We start from the raw sequence: 22,934 nt of genomic DNA, 5'->3' as shown, positions 1-22,934 counted from the left end.
CCCGCGCTTTCTGATGTGCAGGACGTGGAGTCCGATCCCCCTTGCAGAAATGCAGGAAGTGGTCATCCATCGACGTTCTTCCCATCCCTGGTGGACCAGAAGTGGGACTGCCCTGGAAAAAACCTCAGCAGCCTAGGTACTGCAGAGGTTGCGCACCTCCAAGCTCTCCCGCCACGATTCACCAGCCCGGGGAAAGGCCAGCTACGCGCAGGCGCGCCCCAACAAGCGCACGAAGGGGCGTCCGCGGCGGAGTCCGTCTCTATCCCATCAGCCCGACCCGCCAGGTGCCGCTCTTTCCCGCTGGGTCGTCTCGCCTCCCCTATCCCGTCCTGCTCTGCGGCGCAGGGGCAAGATGGCGGCTGAGAAGCAAGTCCCGGGTGGCGGCAGCGGCGGCGGCGGTGGTGGTAGCACCGGTAGCAGCGGTGGACGAGGTGCCGGAGGAGAGGAAAATAAAGAAAACGAACGCCCTTCAGCTGGATCGAAGGCAAACAAGGAGTTCGGGGATAGCCTGAGTTTGGAGAGTATCCTAGAATAATGGCCTAACTCGTAATGACTACGTGTCGATCTGTTGGGCTGGGGGCGGGAGAGGCAGCAGGTCCTGGCACGTCTTGGGCCCAAGAGGCTGGGGGGTTGTGATTTCGGTTGCTCCTACTTTTTGATCCTTAAAGGTTCAGGGTCTTTTTCTCGACCAGTCTTTCTTCGCATCCCCTTTGCCTTCCAGGTCGAGGGATGTCCTTTCCTTCCAGGTGGCATATAGATACTGGGCAGGTTTCTCTTGCTGACCCGCAGTTATCCATTTGGAGAGCAAGTCCCAGGTTTGATGCTTCTGCCCCCACCCCCCTGCTGTGCTCTTGCCTTCTTACCTTGAGCCACTGAACTGGGCAGAGGAAACTGACGTTTGAACTTAATGCTCTTGTCTGACAGCTGTCACAAACTGCTTGTGAAGTGGAGGTAAAGATTGACAGCTGAGGAAAAGCTTCTGGCCCGTTTTGAATGTAAATTATCATAGCTTGTTAATCATTTGTGTAGTTTTCTCATAAGTCCATAGGCATTTTAATCTTGTTGGGACTCTTCAGAAGAGCTGGATTTATAGTTTTCATTATTGTATATGTCAATGTGTGGTGCTGGAGTTTGAACTCAGGGCCTCACACAATCTAGGCAAGCACTCCACTACTGAGCTACATCCCCCAGTTGACATTTTGAAATGAATAGCAAAGAAAATGTGGGCAAATTTCTGAAATAACACATTCAGCTTAATATCTTAATGTGGTTGTTTTCAGGAGTTTGGATTTGGTGGTATTGTTCCAGATGGATGTTAGAATACTCTGATCATACTATGGGCTCCATATGTCATTATCACCTTTTCTCCCTACTGGGAACTAGATCCAGGGTCTAGGTGTGCTAGGCAAGCAATCTATTATTATTATTATTTTTTTAAAGAAATATTTTTTAAAGAGAGAGAGAGAATTTTTTTAATATTTATTTTTTAGTTTTCAGTGGACACAACATCTTTGTTTGTATGTGGTGCTGAGGATCGAACCCGGGCCGCACGCATGCCAGGCGAGCGCGCTACCGCTTGAGCCACATCCCCAGCCCAAGCAATCTATTATTGAGCTACATCTCCAGCCCTTCTTTCTTTTAAATTTTATTTCAAATTGGTAAGTTGTCCAGACTAGTCTCCAACTTACCATTCTCCTGCCTCCTTAGTTGCTGGGATTATAGGTGTGTACCACCTTGTCTGACTCATTGACCCTTGTTAATTATTGAAAGAATCACTACTTAAAAATAATAACTAAAAAACAATTAATTATTTTATTATTATTTAATGAATGAATAATAGAGAGGGGTTGAGGGAAAGTTAAAAGAAAACTAAAATTGTACGTAAAGGTCTTTGGGCTTCCTAAAGTTTGGTACATCTTAAATATTTAAAGATTCCCAGTTGGACTTGCTGGTACATGCCTTTAATCCCAACAACCCAGGAGTCTGAGGTAGGAGGATTACAAATTCAAGGGCATCTTAGCAGACCCTGACTTAAAAATAAAAAGAGCTGGGGATATAGTTCAGTGGTAGAGCACTCTTGGTTAAGTCCCCCGTACTGCAAGACAAACAAAACTTAAAAAGGAGAGTTTGGTTAGGGATTCTTCTTTTACAAGAAAAACTTTAATGTTTTTATGGACTCTATGGTCTAGCTTTGTTAACGAGCTAAACATAGGCTCTGGAAGCATCTCAGCTGTTAAGGAAAGTTATATTTGGTAGATGTTGAGGCAAATAGAAGTACATGTCATTTACAACCTAGATATGTTTGAATGAATAAAATGTGGTGTTTAGGTATAAATCAGTGGGAACCACCTCAGTTATAGTTAGCATTTAGAATCCAGCAATTTATTTAAGCTATTGGGTTTTGGCAATCCCCAGTGGCTAGTAATGCCTTCCTTTTTTAGTTTGAAAATTGTAACAGTTCAGACAATCAACTTTTCTGCAAACTTAACCCTATTCTATGACAAGTCAGTTGTTTAAAATTTGTTACAGAATATTTCAGTAGTTAATGTACCAAGAATTTCACAAATACTTAATGTGCTGTTGTTTGACACACAGAGTGGTATGGGCTTTAATTTATTTGGATTCTTGCCATTATAAGCTTTTCCTTAATCTTGACTCTAGTTCTTCAGATTATTAAGGAATCCCAGCAGCAGCATGGTTTACGACATGGAGATTTTCAGAGGTACAGGTTAGTATTGTGTATAAGATATGGGAAGATCATTGTGGGATTTTTAAACTTGGTTTGCTTTTGTTAATATCAGTATATTGCATACCACTAAATCTGCTATATCAGAAAGTATACCTACAAAATTTAAAATTTTATAATAAGCTGAGCACTGTGGTGCATGCCTGTAATCCCAGCGGCTCGGAAGGCTGAGGCAGGAGGATTGCAAGTTCAAAGCCAGCCTCAGCAACTTAGTGAGGCCCTAAGTAACTCAATGAGACCTTGTCTTAAATAAAATACGAAAAAGGGCTGGGAATGTGACTTAGGGTTAAATGCTCCTGGATTTAATCCCCAGTACCAAAAAAAAAAAAAAAAGATTTTATAATAAATAAAAGGAGCCAACATCATTTTTATTCATTTTGCCTCACAATTTTTCAGATACATTTGAAGGCTTCTGAGAAATAACAGGTAGTTATAGTAATCATTTTTTATCTTAACCATATATCTCTATCTAATTTTGGGTAAATTCAGTGTTTAGCTGTACTTTTTATTTTTTTTAATTTTTTAATTTTAAATTTTTTAAAAATATTTGTTTTGTAGTTGTAGTTGGGCACAATATCTTTAATTAATTAATTTATTTTTATGTGGTGCTAAGGATCAAAACCCAGGGCCTTGCCCATGTTTTCGAGCACTCTACCACTGAGCCACAACCCCAGCCCTAGCAGTACTTTTTAATATAAGGAAGTCAAACCTCATAATACCTGCAATCTAGAAATAGGTATGTCTGCTTTCAAATAATGAATATTACACAGTCATTTTTTTAAGTCAAATTAAATTCAACTTGAAGTTTGTTATATCATAGAAATTCCCCTTAATGTTTAAAATGAAAACACTCAATATCTCATTTTCTTTTTCTTTCTTGGTTCTGGTGATTGAATACATCTTAGATTCTTGTGCATCTACTCATTCATTCAAAAACATTTAGTGAGCACCTATCAAAAGCGCAACACTGTTCTAGGCACCAGAGAGTACTAAATAACAGAGGCAAAGTTCTTCCTCTTGGGAAATTTATAAGCAAAACAAATTACACAAACACAATTGTCAGACTATGGTGAAAATTAAAGAAAGGAACTCTTATGAAGGGGTCTTAGACTGGGGGTGGGTCAGGAAAAGGCCTGACTAGGGACGTGTTACCACAAGCCGCATCCCCCCAGGGTTTTGCTAAGTTGCTTAGGGCCTTGCTTTTTGCTGAGGCTGGCTTTGAACTTGTCCACCTGCCTTAGCCTCCTGAGTCACTAGGATTACCAGCTTGTGTCATTGTGCCTGGGTCAGACAAAAGGCCTTTCTGAGATGAAGCATTTAACAGGAACCTGAAGGCTGAGGAGTCAGCCATTTGGTGATGGGTGAACAGGACTGGGCAGAGTGAGCAAGATGGTGTGAGATGAAGTGGGAGAAATTGACAGGGCTGGAATAATGAGTTCAAATATTAATGTAGGTGTCGCAGGAAGCCATTAGAGAGTCTTAAGCAGGGAACTCTTTATTTATTTATTTATTTATTTATTTATTTATTTATTATTAAGGAAATTTCCAAACACATGTAGAGCTAATAGTCTTTGAACCCTATGAATCTGTCTCTTCATCGCAATGATCAACTTTCTGTCCTGTTTCATCTACTTTGAAGGATCTTTAAATTTTATTTAAGTATAATTTTTGGGGGGTGGATACCAGGGATTGAACTCAGGGGCACTTGACCATTGAGCCACATCCCAGCTTTGTTTATATTTTATTTAGAGACAGGGTCCCACTGAGTTGCTTAGCACCTTGCTGTTGCCAGGATGGCTTTGAACTTTCAATCCTCGTATCTGAGCCTCCTTAGCCACTAGGATTATAGATGTGAACCACCATGCCGGTTATTTAGTATAATTTATAAACAGAAAAGTATATAGATCTTGCATCTAAAAGTATATAACCAGCATCCAGGTTATCAGATAAAACATTATCAATATCCCAGAAATCCTCTTTTGTCCCTTCAAATCACAAACTCTTTCCATGGGTCACCACTATCATGACCTTAGATTAGGTTTGCTTTTTTTAAAAAATACGTGTGCATAGCATCACATAGTACCATACTCCTTCTTTTAGTACTGGGGATTGAACTCAGGTAATGAATGCCACTGGTAAAGCTATACTCCCAGCCCTTTTTATTTGTTATTTTGAGACAGGGACTCACTAAATTTCCCAGGCTAACCTTGAACTTGCAATCCTCTTGCCTCAGATTCAGCCTCAGCCTCTGGAGCTTCTGGGTTTATAGGTGTGCACCATTACACCTGGCCCCAGCCCTTTTTAAGATTTTTTTTTTGTATGTATGTTTTATATGGTACTGGGAATTAAATCCAGGGGTGCTCTACCACACAGCTACATCTTTTGCCCTTTTTTATTTTTTGAGACAGAGTCTGTCTTGCTAAATAGCTTAGGCTGTCCTTGAACTTGTGATCCTTCCGCCTCAGCCTCCTGAGTTGTTGGGATTACAGGCTGCACCACTGCACCTGGCTTCTTTTTTAAAAATCTAATTTGAGGCAGGATCTTACAAGGTTGCCTCAAACTTGCCTCAAACTTTCAGTCTTTCTGCCTTAGCTTCCTGAGTAGCTTGGATTACAGGCATTTGCCACCATAACCAGCCAAATAAAGCTTTTGAAAAAAATAACCAAAAATACTGTTATCCCACCTAACTGAATTAACCTTAATTTCTTACTATCATCTCATACAGTACTGAGAATAATGTAAAAATAGTCTTTATTGTTTATCCTAATTTCTTTAAAATGTATTTTTTTTAAAACACTGAGACTTGTAGAAAAGTTGTAATTACCCTGCAAATAACAGGCCTTTTCAGAATCACTGAAAGTAAATTGCATTTGTATTGTCAGTTACCTCTGAATACTGTACAGTTTTAACAAAGAAGGGCATTTTACCATATAATGGCTGCAGAGCAATCAAAATCAGGGAACTGATGATAAATTACTATCTTCTCATCTTCAAATCCCATTCAGGAATCCCTAGTTGTTCCAGTAGTTTCCTTTATAGCTGAAGGATCCAATTCAGAATTGTGCATTGTATATAGTGGTCATGTTCTCTTTAATCTTAACTCTAGCTCAGATCCTCAGTCTTTTCATGGTCTTGACTCTTTTTTTTTTTTTGTTACCCAGTATCGAACCCAGGGGTACTTGGCCACTGATCTACATCCCCAATCCTTTTATTATTATTTTATTATTATTATTTATTTTGCTGAGTTTCTTAGGGTCTTGCTGAGTTGCTGAGGCTGGCCTTGAACTTGCAATCCTACTGCCTCAGCCTCCTGAATTGCTGGGATTGCAGGCATGCACCACTGCACTTGGCAAGATCTTGACTTTGAATAAGATGACAGGCCAGTTATTTTATGGAACGTTACTCACCTGGGTTTATTTGATGTCTCTTTATGATGAGATTTATCTTATATGTCTTTGGCAAGAATATCACAGAAGTGGTGTTGAGTTCCTATCTTACCCATCCAGAGGCACATGATTTCAGTTTGTCCAGTTTCATTTGATAAGGATGGGTTGGGGCAGGCTTCTCCACTGGAAAGTTACCCATTTTCCTTTTGTAATTAGGAAGTATTTTATGAGGAGATATTTTGAAACTGTGTAAATATTGTATTCTTTTTTAAAATATTTATTTTTTTGTAGATGGACACAATATCTTTATTTTATTTATTTACTTTTATGTGGTGCTGAGGATGGAACCCAGGGCCTCTCAGGAGCTAGGCGAGTGCTCTACCACTGAGCCACAACCCCAGCCCTAAGTATCCTATTCTTTGGGTTATTGTTTTTTTTTTTTTTTTTTTTTTTTTTAAAGAGAGAGAGAGAGAGAATTTTTTTAAATATTTATTTATTTATTTATTTAGTTCTCGGTGGACACAACATCTTTGTTGGTACGTGGTGCTGAGGATCGAACCCGGGCCGCACGCATGCCAGGCGAGCGCGCTACCGCTTGAGCCACATCCCCAGCCCTGGGTTATTGTTTTGGTTCTAGGGATTGAACTCAGGGCACTCAACCACTGACCCACATCCCCGCCCTGTTTTGTATTTTATTAGAGACAAGGTCTCACTGAATTGATTCACTTAGCGCCTTCCTTTTGTTTACTGAGGCTGGTTTTGAACTCAAGAACCTCCTGCTTCAGCCTTCTGAGCTGCTGGATTATAGAGCCTCTGGGATTATAGGCCTGCTGTGGAGGGTTCTAAATATACTATTCTTAAGGTTACAATGTATTAATTTGTATCTGTATGTACTCATAGTATCCTATTTTATTTTGACGTGTAATCTGTTTAATTTTGATGCTTAAATTGACCCATAGTTTAACCTTTCTGGTGGCTACTGTGACCTTTGACACATCCTTATCTATTTTTTTTTATAAAGTCAGTTTTATTTAACTATTGTTTATATATAGTAGGTATACAGTTTGAGTTTTGACAGGTGTATGTAGTTAGGTGGTCACTACAAATTGAGATATATAGAATGATTTCATCATCTCAAAAAAGTTCCCCTGTGCACCAGAGTTTGCTTTTAAATTATTTTCTTTTTCATATCTCTGGCTTGTTGATAGCTCTGTTGACCTCATAGCCTTTTTTTTTTTTTTTTTTGACCTCATAGTCTTTTAAATATTTTTTTTAGTTGTTGATAGACCTTTATCTTATTTATTTATATGCAGTGCTGAGAATCGAATCCAGTGTCTCATACATGCCAGGCAGGTGTGCTACTGTTGAGCCCCATCCCCAGCCCCACATAGTCTTTGAGGCTGAGCTGGCTTCCCAGCCTCAGGTCTGCATGTGTGTTATCTTAATTCCATAACCTTGAAGTCTGGCCCACTTCTTAATTCCCATTATTCTGGCATGTCTGCCAACCCTATAAGAGGGAAAGCTAGCTTGGCTGTCTAGATAGGAATGGCACTAAAGATGCATATCAATTTGGGTATAATTGATATTTTTTACTATGTTGAATCTTTTAATCCGTGAACACCCATGTTTTTTCATTTAGTTAGATCTTTAATTTTTTTTTTACTTTTTTTTTTTAAATACTTTTATTTGTTTACTTTTACGTGGTGCTGAGGATCAAACCCAGGGCCTGACACATGCTAGATGAGCGCTCTACCGCTGAGCCACAACTCCAGCCCCTAGATCTTTAACTTTTTCGATTACCATTTTGTGGTTTTTCAGCATGCAAGTCCTGTATATTTCATTATATTTGTAACCTAACATTTCTTTCTTTTTCTGATTGTGAGTGGTGCCATGTTTTAAAGTTTAGCATCATTGGTGACATTTGAGAAGGTTTAGAGAAGTAATAAAGATGGAAGCCTGAGTAGAGTAGTTTGGAGAATATGAGGTGAGGAAGTAGAGAACAACTATAGATGATGAGTTAAAGAAGTTTTACCCCAGGGAAACAGCAGAGTGGGAAGATTTTACCTGAGTCTGTGCATGGTGCACACATGTGTCTATGTGTTTAAAGAAAGTGGCTCCACTATACAGACTCCTTGGTAACTTGAGTTTTCTTTTTCTTCATCTTATTTTAAAGTTTGTGATGATGGGGATGGGACCCATGGCCTTGCTCAAGCTACACCAGTACTGTGCTTAAGTCAAATTATTTGGGGATGGTTTTTATTATTTATTTATTTATTTAAATAGAAATGGGCTATTAATCTGTTGATTGTTGAGGGAGCAATTCTATTTCAGGTTTCTTTTAAAAATATTTTTCTAGTTGTAGATGGACACAATACCTTTATTTTTATGTGGTGCTGAGGATTGAACCCAGTGCCTCACATGTGCTAGGCAGGTGGTCTACCACTGAGCTATAACCCCAGCCCACTTTTTTTTTTTTTTTTTGTCAGTGCACCTTTATTTTATTTATTTATTTATTTATATGTGATGCTGAGACTTGAACCCAGTATCACATACCAGGCAAGTGCTCTACCACTGAGCCACAACTCCTGCCCCCAGATTTTTCCTTTACACAACAGATTCTTCATGGAAAATGGCACTCTCTAGACATAGACATGTAGACATATACTTATTTATTGCTACCTTATTTAAGTAGTCCTGAACTTGTCTAGCATAGCAACTGCTGCAGCTAGCTCAGCAGTTGTGTGTTGTTGTTATTATTTTTAATATTTTTTTTAGATGTCAATGGACCTTTTTTTAAAATTCATTTATTTATATGCAGTGCTGAGAATCGAACCCAATGCTTCATACCTACTAGGAAAGCTCTCTTCCACTGAGCCACAACTCTAGCTCAGCAGTTGTGTTTAATCTAGATGATGCTCCCCTCTGAGATGCTGGGTCAGATAGGACTTGATACTATCTTCTTAGCTTTCCATCTACTGAAAATCTCTTAAGTAACTCTTTAGGTAAATATTATTATAACAGAGAATTGGAAGTTGTTTTTGCTAAGAGATCTAAATCTTCATTTGGGCCTACAGATTCCCAGTGAATGAATAAATTTCTGCTTTCATTTTATCTGTTTTCAGATTTCTGCTCAGCTCTATAGGTAATACAGGTTTATTAGCCCTAAATTTACCTAACCTATTTCATCTGCCTTCAAGACTGAGAACACCAAGAATCATTAAGGCATTTTCAAGATTTACAGGGACATTCAACTTCCAGCTTGTATAAAGTTGCTCCAGGACCCTGGAATAGAGCCCAGAATTCTTCAGTCATTGCCCTACACCTTCCTGGAAGAGCAGAGCCATGCACAAAGATCACCCCACGATGAGACTGCCCCCTTAAGCAGGAACAGGTCCTGGAATTCATGGGAACTGAATTTCCCCCTTTACAGTACAGGTCTGATAGTTAAACACCCTGAGTAGCAAGTGGAGATTGCCCCTCAAATGATAAGGACTTCTCCTGAGCACCTTGCAGAATAGGACAGAAGGATCAACCAGGCCACAGTTTGACCAAAACTGTTGTGCAGACCTCTTGCCCCCTGCCCAGAATTCTTCCTCTATTTAAACCTAAACCTCTTGTTAGTATCCCAAAGATAGGTTTGAGACACTTGATCTCACTTTGCCTTCCCAATATGGCCACATTGATTGAAGTTCCTTTCTTGCTTTTCATAGTTTTTTGTTTGTTTGTGTTTTTTTTTTTAATATTTATTTTTTAGTTATTGGCGGACACAACATCTTTGTTTTTATGTGGTGCTGAGAATCGAACCCGGGCCGCACGCATGCCAGGCGAGCGCGCTACCGCTTGAGCCACATCCCCAGCCCTTTGTTTGTGTTTTTGATCAAGTAGCTGGAACTGATTTGTTGGGACCCCAGAGTCAAGCCTCAGTAACATTATTAGTTATATATTCCTCATTTGATCTCCTCCTATCAAGGTTGGGGAACTGCTTTTTTCTTTTTTCTTTTCTTTTTTTTTTTTTTAGTTTCTTACAACTGTAAGAAGTTCAGAAATTGTTGAAAACAACAAAATTACAGAAAAGAATCCACTTGTTATTTCAGACCTTCAGAGATTATCAAGCATCATTAGCATTTCTGATTTTTATTTTATTTTTTGTACTGATATTGAACCATGGGGTGCTTTACCACTGAGTTACATCCATGGTCCTATTTTTTCCTCCCTGAGAAGGGGTCACATTAAGTTGTTGAGGCTGCCCTGGAACTTTCACTTCTCACCTCGACCTCCCAATTGGGTGTAGGTGTGGGCCACTGTATCTGGCTGCATCTTCAGCATTTCAACCTCCTAAGTGACTCTTTTTTCCTTCCTGTCTCTACTAGAGATTGAATCCAGGGTTGCTCTACCACTGAGCTACATTCCGAGCTCTTTTTGTTGTTGTTTAAATATTTTTTGTAGTTGTAGATGGATACAGTACCTTTATTTTATTTATTTGTCTTCATGTGGTGCTGAGGATCGAACACAGGGCCTCGTACATATGTGCTAGGCAAGCACTATACCACTGAGCTACAGTCCCAGCCCCTCTGTTTTTTTTAATATTTATTTTTTACTTGTAGTTGAACACAATACCTTTATTTTATTTATTTATATACTGTGCTGTGAATTGAACCCAGGGCCTCGCACGTGCTAGCCGAACGCTCTACTACTGAGCCACAACCCCAGCCTCTCTCTTTTTGTTTTTATTTTGAGACAGAATCTTACTAAGTTGCCCAGGCTGGCCTTGAATTTGTGATTCTCTTGCCTCAGCCTCCTGAGTAGCTGGGATTTCAGGTGTGTACCACTGTACCTAGCTAGACTTTCTTTTTTAAAAAGTTAGAGTTTTGAATCCAGGCGTGGTGGCACATGCCCGTAATTCCAGTGGCTAGATTTTTTGTGCGTGTGTGGTACTAAGGATTAGATTCAGGGTCTCATGCATGCTGGACTTTAAATGGTTTTTATTGCTTTAAAAGGTTTTTATTTGCATTTATTTCATCATGAATGCAGTTGTTCATTGTGTGCTTAAAAGCCACATATGTTTCTGGGTTGTGGATGTAGCTTTCTGGTAGTAGAATGTTTGCCTAACTTGCTTGAGGTCCTGTGATTGCCCAGCACTGGGGGGGAAAAGTCATTTATTTAGTTTTTTAAAAATTTATTTTTAGGGGCTGGGGATGTGGCTCAAGCAGTAACGCGCTCGCCTGGCATGCCTGTGGCCCAGGTTCAATCCTCAGCATCACATACAAACAAAGATGTTGTGTCTGCCGAAAACTAAAAAATAAATATTAAAAAATTCTCTCTCTCTCTCACTTTCTCTTTAAAAAAAATTATTTTTAGTTGTAGATGGGCACAGTACCTCTACCATTTATTTATTTATTTATTTTAATATGGTGCTGGGGATTGAACCCAATGCCTCACTTTTGAGGCAGGTGCCCTACCCCTGAGCCAAAGCCCCAGCCCCCCCTCATGTATTTCTTTTTCTTTTTTTTAATATTTATTTTTTAGTTGTTGTTGGACACAATATCTTTATTTCACTTATTTATTTTTTATGTGGTGCTGAGGATCGAACTCAGGATCTCGCACATGCAAGGTGGTGAGCTCTCTATCACTGAGCCACAACCCCAGCCCCTGTATTTCTTTACTGTATATTAGAAATAGAAATACAGAGAAGTATTGGGCTGGGGATGTGGCTCAAGCGGTAGCGTGCTCGCCTGGCATGCATGAGGTGCTGGGTTTGATCCTCAGCACCACATAAAAATAAAATAAAGATGTTGTGTCCACCGAAAACTAAAATATAAATATTAAAAAAAAATTTAAAAAAAAGAAATACAGGGCTGGGGATGTGGCTCAAGCGGTAGCGCGCTCGCCTGGCATGCGTGCGGCCCGGGTTCGATCCTCAGCACCACATACCAACAAAGATGTTGTGTCCGCCGAGAACTAAAAATAAATATTAAAAAAAATTCTCTCTCTCTCTCTCTCTCCTCTCTCACTCTCTCTTTAAAAATAAATAAATAAATAAAAATAAAAATATTTAAAAAAAAAAAAAAAAGAAAAAAAAGAAATACAGGGCTGGGGATGTGGCTCAAGTGGTAGCGCGCTCGCCTGGCATGGGTGCGGCCCGGGTTCGATCCTCAGCACCACATACAAACAAAGATGTTGTGTCCGCCGAGAACTCAAAAATAAATGTTAAAAAAATTCAATCTTTCTCTCTCTCTTTAAAAAATTTCTTAAAAAAAAAAGAAAGAAATACAGAGAAGTATAAAGACTAAAACATATTCCCAGTGTCCAGAAGTCAAACCATGTTTGATAAAACATGAAAACACAACAAAGCAAAAGCCCTCTCCTCCCCAGTGTATTATAATCACGTGTTTCTTTAGTTGATTTTTACATCTTTTAAATACAGAAATACATTTGAATATTTGTGTTCACTAAATACTATTTTTGGTCTCTTAGTCTTTTTCTACTCATTTTTGTAAGTTTTGTCACATTATGTATAAAACTTTGTATCCTGCTTTTTTCTGAACCTTATATTGTAAGCCTGTATTTCTCATGCTTATAAAAATGTTTCATACATTTGTTTTATTTGTTGCATTGGAGTCCAAGGTATAGCGATACCAAAATTTCTTTATTTAGTCCCCCAAATTAGTTATTTATTCAGTACCCAGTTTTGTAGGCCTAAAAGTTTTGTTCCAGGCCTGGAGTTGTAGCTCAGTGATAGAGCACTTGCCTAGCATGTGTGAGGCACTGGGTTCGATCCTCAGTACCACATCAAAATAAAGTGAAGGTATTGTGTCCATCTACAACTAAAAATAAATGTTTAAACATTTTTTTGTGGGGCTGGAGATGTGGCTCAAGTGTAGCGTGCTCGCCTGGCATGCGCGGGGCGCTGGGTTCGATCCTCAGCACCATATAAAAATAAAGATGTTGTGTCCACCGAAAACTAAAAAATAAATATTAAAAATAAATCTCTCTCTCTCTCTCAAAAAAAAAATTTTTTTGTTCCCATGAATTTCTGTTCATAGCTCTTTGTTTTGTGTTTTCATTATTTCTTTTTTTAAAAAATATTTCAGTTATAAATGAACACAATACCTTTATTTTATTTATTTTTATGTGGTGTTGAGGATCAACCCCAGTCCCTCACACATCCTAGGCAAGTTCTTTACCACTGAGCCACAGCCCCAGCCTCTTGATTATTTCTTAAGTGTAGCGCGGTATAGAAGCAGACTAGAGGTTCAGAGTATGACATTTTTTTTTTTTTTTAATATTTATTTTTTAGTATGACATTTTTAAGGATCTTGAAAATGCATTCATATTGCCAAAAACATTTACCAATATATATTTCCACCCATAACGTGTAAGTGTTCAATTTGATGTTTGTGTAAATGATTAAATAATTAAACTGATATTAGGAATTGAGTGGGAAAGTCCAGTTCATAGATTTAACTCAGATTATCATCATCATCATCATCATTATCATCATTTTGTGTGTGTGGTGCTGGGGCTCAAAACCAGGGGCTTATGCTTCGTAGGCAAGCACTTTACCACTGAGCCACATCCCCAACCCTATTTCTTATTTGTTTTTTTAATAATCTGTGTTCTAGTAAGATTTTTTTGTTCTGTTTTGTTTTTTGTTTTTGTTTTGTGTATTGGCAATTGAATGCAGAGTCACTTTACTGCTGTGCTAATCCCTAGCCCTTTAATTTTTTTTTTAAATTTTGTGATAGGACTTTTTTTTTTTTTTAAAGAGAGAGAGAAAGAATTTCTTTTTTAATATTTATTTTTCAGTTTTCGGCTGACACAACATCTTTGTTTTTTGTATGTGGTGCTGAGGATCCAACCCAGGCCGCCCGCATGCCAGGCAAGCGCTCTACCGCTTGAGCCACAACCCCAGCCCCGATAGGACCTTTTTTATTTTACTTAAGGCCTTGCTAAATTGCTGAGGCTGACCTCAAACTTGTGATCCTCTCCGGTTGTTGGGATTATAGGTGTATGCCACCATGCCCTGGCTGCTGCTTTTTTTTTGGGGGGGGGGTACTGGAATTGAACTCAGAGGTGCTCTACCACTGAGCTACATCCCCAGTCCCCAGTTCTTTTTTTTTTTTTGAGCCAGGGTCTCATAAAGTTGCTTGGGGCCTCACTTAGTTGCTGAGTGAGGTTGGCCTTGAACTTGAAATCCTCCTGCTTAGCCTCCTAAGTCACTGGGATTACAGGCATACACCACCTTCCAGCTTGCCTTCTTATTTTTATTCATGATTACAGTTCTTTTTCCATGTTCTTTCTTTCTTCATTCTTTTTCTGATGCTGCTTCTCCTCCTTTACAGCCATCAAAATCCTACTGATTCTTTCAAGGCCCACCATTCATCCATTCTAGCCAAGAGTTTTAATAAGAACAGAATGATTACACATGTTCATTGAATTTGACAGTTACTTAGTTTTCCTGGTTGCCTTTTTAACTGCATGATCCTCTTATACTGGAGGGTGGGTTCCTGAGAATGGGCATTGTGTCCTCTCTCTTTTGTGTTTTTACAGTTCCAGTCATACTGCCTTACTTGTTTTTAAGTTGTTCAGTAATTGCCAGCTGATATGTCACATCTGTAGTCGCTTTAAGTGGAATATCCTAAATCTCCAACCTTAATATAGAGTATCTTATCCAAAGCACCACCAGCTTGGCTGAATGAGTTTTGCTTATATTTTCTTACAGGGGCTACTGTTCCCGCAGACAAAGACGTCTCCGGAAAACACTCAATTTTAAGATGGGCAACAGACACAAATTCACAGGGAAAAAAGTAACTGAAGATCTTCTGACTGATAATAGGTATTGACTGCTGAGTGCAAGGCACTCAGTACATCTTGCTAATACATCTATTGAATAGTTACAGTGTGCCAGACATTATCTCAAACCCTTTAATTATCTCATGTGACTCAGCAGCTCTGTGGGATGTGCATTTTATACTATTCCTGTATTCTAAAGTGAAGAAACTGAGGCTCAGAGATTCAGTAGCTTGTTCAGGAACTGTGTTAGGATGGTAAATGTTAAAGTTAGTCATTAGAATCCAGTCAGTTATTTTCGGGCTGAGGGTGCGGCTTAGTGGTAGAGTGCATGCTTAGTATGTGTAAGGACCTGGGTCAATCCCCATTGTTTCAGGGGAAAAAAAAGAATCAATTATTAGATAAGATTGTAGAATGCATATTTCAGTGTCTGACACTTAAATCAATATATCTTAAATTTAGCTGTGTGTAAATTATCACAGAATCACTTTATTTTTTTATTTTTTATTTTTATTTTTTTTTTTTTAAAGAGAGAGTGAGAGAGAGAGGGGGACAGAGAGAGAGAGAGAATTTTTAAATATTTATTTATTTTTTCTTAGTTCTCGGCGGACACAACATCTTTGTTTGTATGTGGTGCTGAGGATCGAACCCGGGCCGCACGCATGCCAGACGAGCGCGCTACCGCTTGAGCCACATCCTCAGCCCACAGAATCACTTTAATAATGTCTGTTTCCACACTGAGTACACTGATACTTCACATTTGGTGAAAAATCGGTCTGTCAAGCAACGTGTATTGAATGTCTCCACGTCAGTTCCTCAAACTTCAGTTAGGGCTATATCATTTTCTTGCTACTTGTTTGTGTAAATAAAGTTTTACTGGAACACAGGCATACCAAAAATCATTTTATTGTTTATAGCTTACTTTTGTGTTACAACAGCGGAGTAGTAGTGACAGGGATCATGGCCTGCAAATCCTAAAGTATGTACTGTGGGGGCATTTACAAAAAAACCCATGGGCTCGCCAGTGGTCTGGTATAAGCTAGATGCCTTGTTGTATATAGAAGAGGGAAAGGAGGGAAAGCTCAGACAGATGTTAGTTCCTACTCTAACAGTGCAGAGTCTAGGAGTCTTGTGTAGAGGGCATAGTCAGAAAACTGGAGTGTAGAGAGAGTGATGGGTTGTAGCAGGACTGAATGATTAGATCTCATGAGGTCCATTTAGAGTCAGAAATTAGGTAATGAAATATGACTCTCTTAGGATAGCAGGATTCTTTATTTTGGAGAGACTTAGTTTCTCTAAGTTTAAAGAAGATTAAGACAGTAATTTGAAGAAAGATTCACCCAGGATAGTAATAAAGGAGTTAGCTTATTAAGCACTTAAGAAGTGCTCTCTGGTCTAAGGGTCTTTTTTTTTTTTAAAGAGAGAGTGAGAGAGAGAGGATTTTAATATTTATTTATTTTTTAGTTCTCGGCGGACACAACATCTTTGTTGGTATGTGGTGCTGAGGATCGAACCCAGGCTGAACGCATGCCAGGCGAGCGCGCTACCGCTTGAGCCACATCCCCAGCCCTGGTCTAAGGGTCTTGTGTATATGACTACATGGGAAAGTGAGACACAGAATAATTAGTACTTTGCTCAAGTCACACAGCTAGTGAAGGCACTGGGATTCCAGTCTGTTCTCAGGAGCCTTCGTTCATCACCACTTCAGTACTGCCTCTTGAGGACTTAGTTTCTAACTGGACTGGGATGAAGGAGGTATTGATTCAAAGATGAAGCCATATCAGATGCCTGGACTGCCGCTGTTTGACAGAATTTAGGAGGGAGAGGTCAGGAGTTCCAATTAGATGTGCCTAGCAGGTGATTAAATCTGAGGTAGAGCCTGAGTTGGGGTAAATGCTGATTTGGGAGTCAAGGCTGATATTGTGAGAGGAGGAGGGAAATGAGATTCTGTGTAGAGAAGAACCCCGAAGTGGGAAGCTGTGCCCCAGGGACTGTACTAAGTCTAATTGTCCTGGCCTTCAGTGTTCAGCTTTCTCACCTCTCTCTGGTCTAGATATTTGCTTCTGGTTCTAATGGATGCTGAAAGAGCCTGGAGCTATGCCATGCAGCTCAAACAGGAAGCCAACACTGAACCTCGAAAACGGTTTCACTTGCTATCTCGCCTTCGCAAAGCCGTGAAACATGCGGAGGAATTGGAACGCCTGTGCGAGAGCAATCGTGTGGATGCCAAGACCAAGTTAGAGGCTCAGGTTAATGTCTTAACAGTCCAGTGTTGTTTTACTGTGGAGATCAGAGATGTGGCCTTAAAAAAATAATCTGTAGCTAAACAGAAGAGAGTTTGTTACCTTATGAATTGATAGAAGAGGAAAAGTCCTTTCTGAAACTTGCCTGGAGTTAGGACATGCTTAGCATGTGTAAGGTCTTGGGTTCAGTCCCCAGTATCAAGAAAAATAATAGTAAATAATAAAAAGTGAAATTATACCTCTATTTTCAAGCTCTTGGGTTTTTATAATTAGCTTTAACTTTAGAAGAAAGGTCATGGTGCTTTTGGTGTGTAGATGGAAAGCTCACATCTTCTATCTGGGAAAGTTCACAAAATAAGTTGTTTTGGTAATGAAAATTTTTTAAAAACATGACAGAAATTGTAAGATTATATTTAACATGTTGTTTTGTTTTGTTTTACTGGGGATAAAACCCAGAGCCTCAGGCATGTTAGGCAAACACTCTACTGAGTAATATCCCCAGCCCTTTTTATTTTGAGACAGGATCTTGATAAATTGCCAAGGCTGGACTTGGATTTGTGATCCTCCTGCCTTAACTTCCTAAGTTGCTGGGTGTATAGGCATGTACCACTGCACTCAACATTGACCTCCACACTCTTGATATCAGAGTTAGGCTAAAGTGCCAGTTCTTTGGTATTGAAGCAGTTCATCTTTCTCCATTCCTCTGCAGGCTTACACGGCTTACCTTTCAGGAATGTTGCGCTTTGAACATCAGGAATGGAAAGCCGCCATTGAGGCTTTTAACAAATGCAAGTGAGTCTTCTGGTCCAAAGACTGTTTTGATTAAATGTCAAATTCAAGCTGTGGAAATGTTGATTATTTTCTTTTATCCTTAGAACACACTAGTTCTGGAAGTTGGAAAAAGGGTTTCTAAGGATCATTTTTTGGTCTTAGACACCTTTTTCTTTATTTTCTTAAAATAATGCTGCTGTAAATCTGGCTTTTTTTTTTTTTTTTTTTTTTTTTTTGCTTGCAGAACTATCTATGAGAAGCTTGCCAGCGCTTTCACAGAGGAGCAGGCTGTGCTGTATAACCAACGTGTGGAAGAGATCTCCCCCAACATCCGCTACTGTGCATACAATATTGGTGAGCAGGGAATGAGGCAGTGCATCTAACATTGGTAGGGGGCTTGCTGGGAGTTCTTTTGAAAGCCTAGAGTGTTTATTTAACTTTTTACCCCTTTCCTTGCTTCCATGCTTGGCCTGAGCTTTGATCCATGACAAAAGTTGAGATGTCAAAATCGGCCCTGCTCAGCATTACAGAAGGCAGTTCCTTGGCTTCTCTTACCATCCTGCCACCTTCTTTAACTCTCCAAGAGCAAGCTTAATTCTCTAGCCAAGGTTTTTTTTTTTTTGTTGTTTTGTTTTGTTTTTAAACATTTTTAGAGCAGTTTTAGGTTCATAGCAATATTAAGAGAAAGGTACAGAAATTTTCATTTATCCCTACATTGATACATCATAATCTCTGATAATCCATAGTTTACATTAAGGTTCATTTGTGATATTGTACACTGTGGATTTGGATAGATTTTTAAAGTTAAGGTACATGGATCTGCCAGAGTGTTTTCACTGCTTCAGTTAAGTTCATTCTTTGCAAAAGGCCTTATCTTCAGAGAATAGATCATACTGTGGACCTGCTACCATGTGCTTGTGGAGAGGAAAGAGCTCTGTAAATGTGAGCTGCACTGAGTGGTTCTTAAGAAAATAGACCAGACCCTTAAGGATTTTCTCCTTTCTCTGATTCTCTCTCAGGGGACCAGTCAGCCATCAATGAACTCATGCAGATGAGATTGAGGTCTGGGGGCACTGAGGGTCTCCTGGCTGAAAAACTGGAGGTAATCTAGTATGTACATTTTTTTTGAAAAACTTTGGTTTGAAAGAAATTCATAATTCTATCCCCCAGGGATAGTTGCTATTAATATATGCATGTTTATATCTATTTTTTTTTTTTAATTTTGTTTTTTGTGGTACTGGGTAGGGAACCCAGTGGTGCTGCACAACTGAGCTACATCCCCAGCCCTTTTTTATTTTGAGACAGGGTCTCACTGAGTTTCTGGACTGGCCTTAAACTTGTGATCCTCCGGGGCTGGGGTTGTGGCTCAGTGGCAGAGCACTTGCCTAGCATGTGTGAGGCACTTAGTTTGATCCTTAGCACCATATATAAATAAATAAATAATAAAGGTACATCAACAACTAACAAATATTAAACAAAAACAAAAACTTGTGATCCTCCTGCTTCATCCTCCGGAGTAGTCAGGATTACAGGTTGACGCTGCTACCACACCTAAATTGTATCTGTCTGTCTATCTATCTATATATTTTTTTGGTTCTGGGGATTGAACCCAGGGCTTTGTACATGTGAAGTAAGCACTCTACCAACTGAGCTATATCCCCAGCCCCCTATATATTTAAAAAAAATTTTTTTTTGGTTATAGATGGACATGACTTTATTTTATTTATTTTTATGTGGTTCTCAGGATCAAACCCAGTGGCTCACATGTTCTAGGCAAGTGTCCTACCACTGAGCGACAACCCCAGCCCTATCTACATTTTTTTTTTAGTATTTATTTTTTAGGTGTAGATGGACACAACACAAATGCCTTTATTTTTATGTGGTGCTGAGGATCGAACCTGGGTCCCGCCTGTGCTAAGCGAGCACTCTACCGCTAAGCCACAATCCCAGCCCCTGTCTACATTTTTAACAAAAAAATTCTTTACTTAAATACTGTATTTCATTTTATTTATTTTCTAAGCAAGCAATGTAGATTCATAGAAAAAGTAAGAAATGTCAAAGATTGGAAAAAATATATTTGACTTTTTATAAGCTAATTATATATGATATTAGAAAGGAATCTAAGCAAAAATTTTATGTACTCTACTATATAAGGAGTATGATATGTTGATTATAGAAAGAGACAGTAGATTTCTTTTTTCTTTTTTTTTTTTTTAATATTTATTTTTTTTTTTAGTTCTCAGCGGACACAACATCTTTGTTTGTATGTGGTGCTGGAGGATCGAACCCGGGCCGCACGCATGCCAGGCGAGCGCGCTACCGCTTGAGCCACATCCCCAGCCCCTTCTTTTTTTTTTTTTTTTGCTGTCAAAGCTTTTAACTATTTACTGTTTTCCAGGCATTGATCACGCAGACTCGAGCCAAGCAGGCAGCTACCATGAGTGAAGTGGAATGGAGAGGGAGGACGGTTCCTGTGAAGATCGACAAAGTGAGGATCTTTTTGTTGGGATTGGCGGATAATGAAGCAGCCATTGCCCAGGTAAGGAGGGAGTCCTTACTCAGTTATGCTTTCTTCTGTGCATGTGGGAGGTTGTCCTCAAGTGTTCAAGACATGGTGGTTTGTTGGTGCTCATTTCTCACAAAACAAAAATTTACATTAATGCCTTTGGGTATTTAATGCCTTTGGGTATTTGGTAAGACAGGAGATGCACCCTCTTGAATAAAATTATTTTGAAAACACAACTTTATAGGGCCGTTATGTTTAGAAAGCAAAGAGATTGCGATGACAGTCATCCACATAAAAATGGGAGTTTTAGAAGGCTGCTTGAAGAAAGGGGCCTAGCAGGTGGCAGCACTGTAAGACTGAATCCCTGCCTTCCCTCTGACCTGTTGATCTGGACTCCCTGCCCCAAGGTTCATCTCTCATTCTGGGGCTTTTTCAGGAGCACCTGATTAAACCTGAATGTCCTGTCTCGTGTGGGGAATACATGTAGTAAGATTCATGCAGAACTATGCTTGAAGCTGCATGCCTGATGTATTTGCGTGTGTGTGGCTGTGAGCAACCAGATGCGTCCTACAGATAAATAGACTCGGTGGTCCTGGTGACAGGAGGTGGACAGTGACTGAGGCACATTTTAGAGTTCCTTCTCTATGTGAGGTGAAGGACATCCTTAAAAATAATAGCTGCTGACTGGCCTTTCCAGGGACCAGTGGCATTTCTAAGACTTCTCAGTTCTGCTGGGTGTAGGGTATAGAGGGGTGTTTTGCTAATTGTGTTGACAAGTTGTGTTATACATTCAAACTTTTTGACTTACTCCAAAATGGCTACTTTGGGTTGGAACAACATTGAGCAGTTGAAGAATTCGTACTGATCATTGCCTCTCCCATTTCCCTTTCATTTGCTTAAAGGACACTAGAACGTTACTAGAAAGTTAATTTTTTCTTAAACTAAAAGATTAAGGAGGGCTGGGGATATAGTTCAGTTGGAAGAGTGCTTGCCTCGTATGCATAAGGCCCTGGGTTCCATCCCCAGCACTACACATACACGTATACAAAAAGACTAAAGAGGGGCTGGGGTTGTAGCTCAGTGGTAGAGTGCTTGCTTAACACTTGTAAGGCACTGGGTTGGATCCTCAGAACCATATAAAAGTAAATAAAATAAAGATATTTTATTTTTTTATTTATTTTTATTTTTTTAGAGAAAGAGAGAATTCCAATATTTATTTTTCAGTTTTTGGCGGACACAACATCCCCGTTTGTATGTGGTGCTAAGGATCGAACCCGGGCCGCATGCATGCCAGGCGAGTGTGCCACCGCCCGAGCCACATCCCCAGCCCAAAATAAAGATGTTTTAAAAAGAAGGGGGGCTGGGTTGTGGCTCAGCGGTAGAGCACTCACCTAGCATGTGCAAGGCCCTGGGTTTGATCCTCAGCACCACATAAATAAAATAAAGATATTGTGTCCAACTACTACTGAAAAATAAATATTAAAAAAAAAAAAAGACTAAGGAACTTTTTTTGAGAGCATTTCATGGGCATTTTACCTGCTCTGGTGGTGGTGGTACCTGCTCTGGACTAGGGCTCTGGTAGCTCTACCACGCGGCCTGTGCAGTGGTTTCATTAATGAGGTTCTGGCATTAAGTTAGTTAGAAGAGATCAAAATAAAACACACAGACAGTACCTTATTTTATATTGCTAGGTCCGAGACGGCTCGCCTCCCTGGTTCCCCGCCTCCAGCCGCCCAGCAGGGCAGCGAGGATTACTCTGGGCTAGCAGGAGAGAGAGAGCGCGAACACGCCGGGGGAGTAGCCTTTTATTTGGGGGACAAGAGATTCAGGGGAGAATTCCATCCAATGAAGGTTGAGGGGGGGCTGCACTCCAAGGTCAGGGTCAGTGATTGGGTCTCCGGGGTCAGTGGTCATGCACACCCCCACACGGATGGGCTCTCTCATCAGGAAAGGGTCGGGATGGCTCCGACACAGCCAGAGCGCCTCAGGCCCTTAACGGGAGTCACCCAATCACGTGTCAGAATGGCTCCCCACAGGTAGCAATAGTTTTAATTGTGTAAATGAATTAATTAGGTACAGTTTCAAATGCTGGGAGAAGACAGACAGTTCTGTACCAGGCAACAGGGCACTCAGGAATTCTGGCTGGGAGTTTGAGGTGGAGGTCCATAGAGGCACATTATATGGAGGCAGCACCTTAGAAATGTATTGAATAAAGGATAAGAAAAACTAACATTTAAGTAATTTTCTTTCTTTTATTTTTGTAGTACTGGGGGTTGAACCCAGGGACATTCTATCACTGAATTCATACCAATCCTTTATTTTATTTTTGAGACAGGGTCTCGCTAAGTTGCTGAGGCTGTCCTTGAACTTGAAATCTTCCTGCCATAGCCTACTGGGTAGCTGGGATCACAGGTGTGCACCATCTCACCCAGCTCTGTTTTATGTTTTATCTATATGGAAGAGTTTTATTTTAAAAAGAAAAGGGAATTTAT

At 39.8% G+C, this 22,934-nt stretch overlaps 1 protein-coding gene across 2 annotated transcripts in view; it reads left to right on the top strand.

The window, feature by feature from the left end:
* The first annotated feature begins 338 nt into the window (after positions 1–338).
* SRP68 (signal recognition particle 68) overlaps positions 339–22,934 on the top strand; it is a 42,499-nt gene continuing 19,903 nt past the window's right edge. The window contains exons 1-8 of one of the 2 annotated variants that reach the window (XM_081271159.1): positions 339–521; positions 2,662–2,728; positions 14,855–14,968; positions 16,976–17,171; positions 17,875–17,957; positions 18,181–18,290; positions 18,956–19,038; positions 20,335–20,475. In XM_081271159.1, coding sequence (XP_081127285.1) covers positions 353–521; positions 2,662–2,728; positions 14,855–14,968; positions 16,976–17,171; positions 17,875–17,957; positions 18,181–18,290; positions 18,956–19,038; positions 20,335–20,475 — 963 coding nt within the window. In that variant the 5' untranslated portion in view covers positions 339–352. The remainder of the gene's footprint in view (positions 522–2,661; positions 2,729–14,854; positions 14,969–16,975; positions 17,172–17,874; positions 17,958–18,180; positions 18,291–18,955; positions 19,039–20,334; positions 20,476–22,934) is intronic. The other variant, XM_081271160.1, reaches the window with a different exon arrangement.

This window comes from Spermophilus citellus (assembly GCF_964194105.1).
Source record: "Spermophilus citellus genome assembly, chromosome: 17".
NCBI lineage: Eukaryota > Metazoa > Chordata > Mammalia > Rodentia > Sciuridae > Spermophilus > Spermophilus citellus.
The sequence above is the reverse complement of the archived record's forward strand: the minus strand, read 5'-3'. Positions and strand labels throughout refer to the sequence as shown.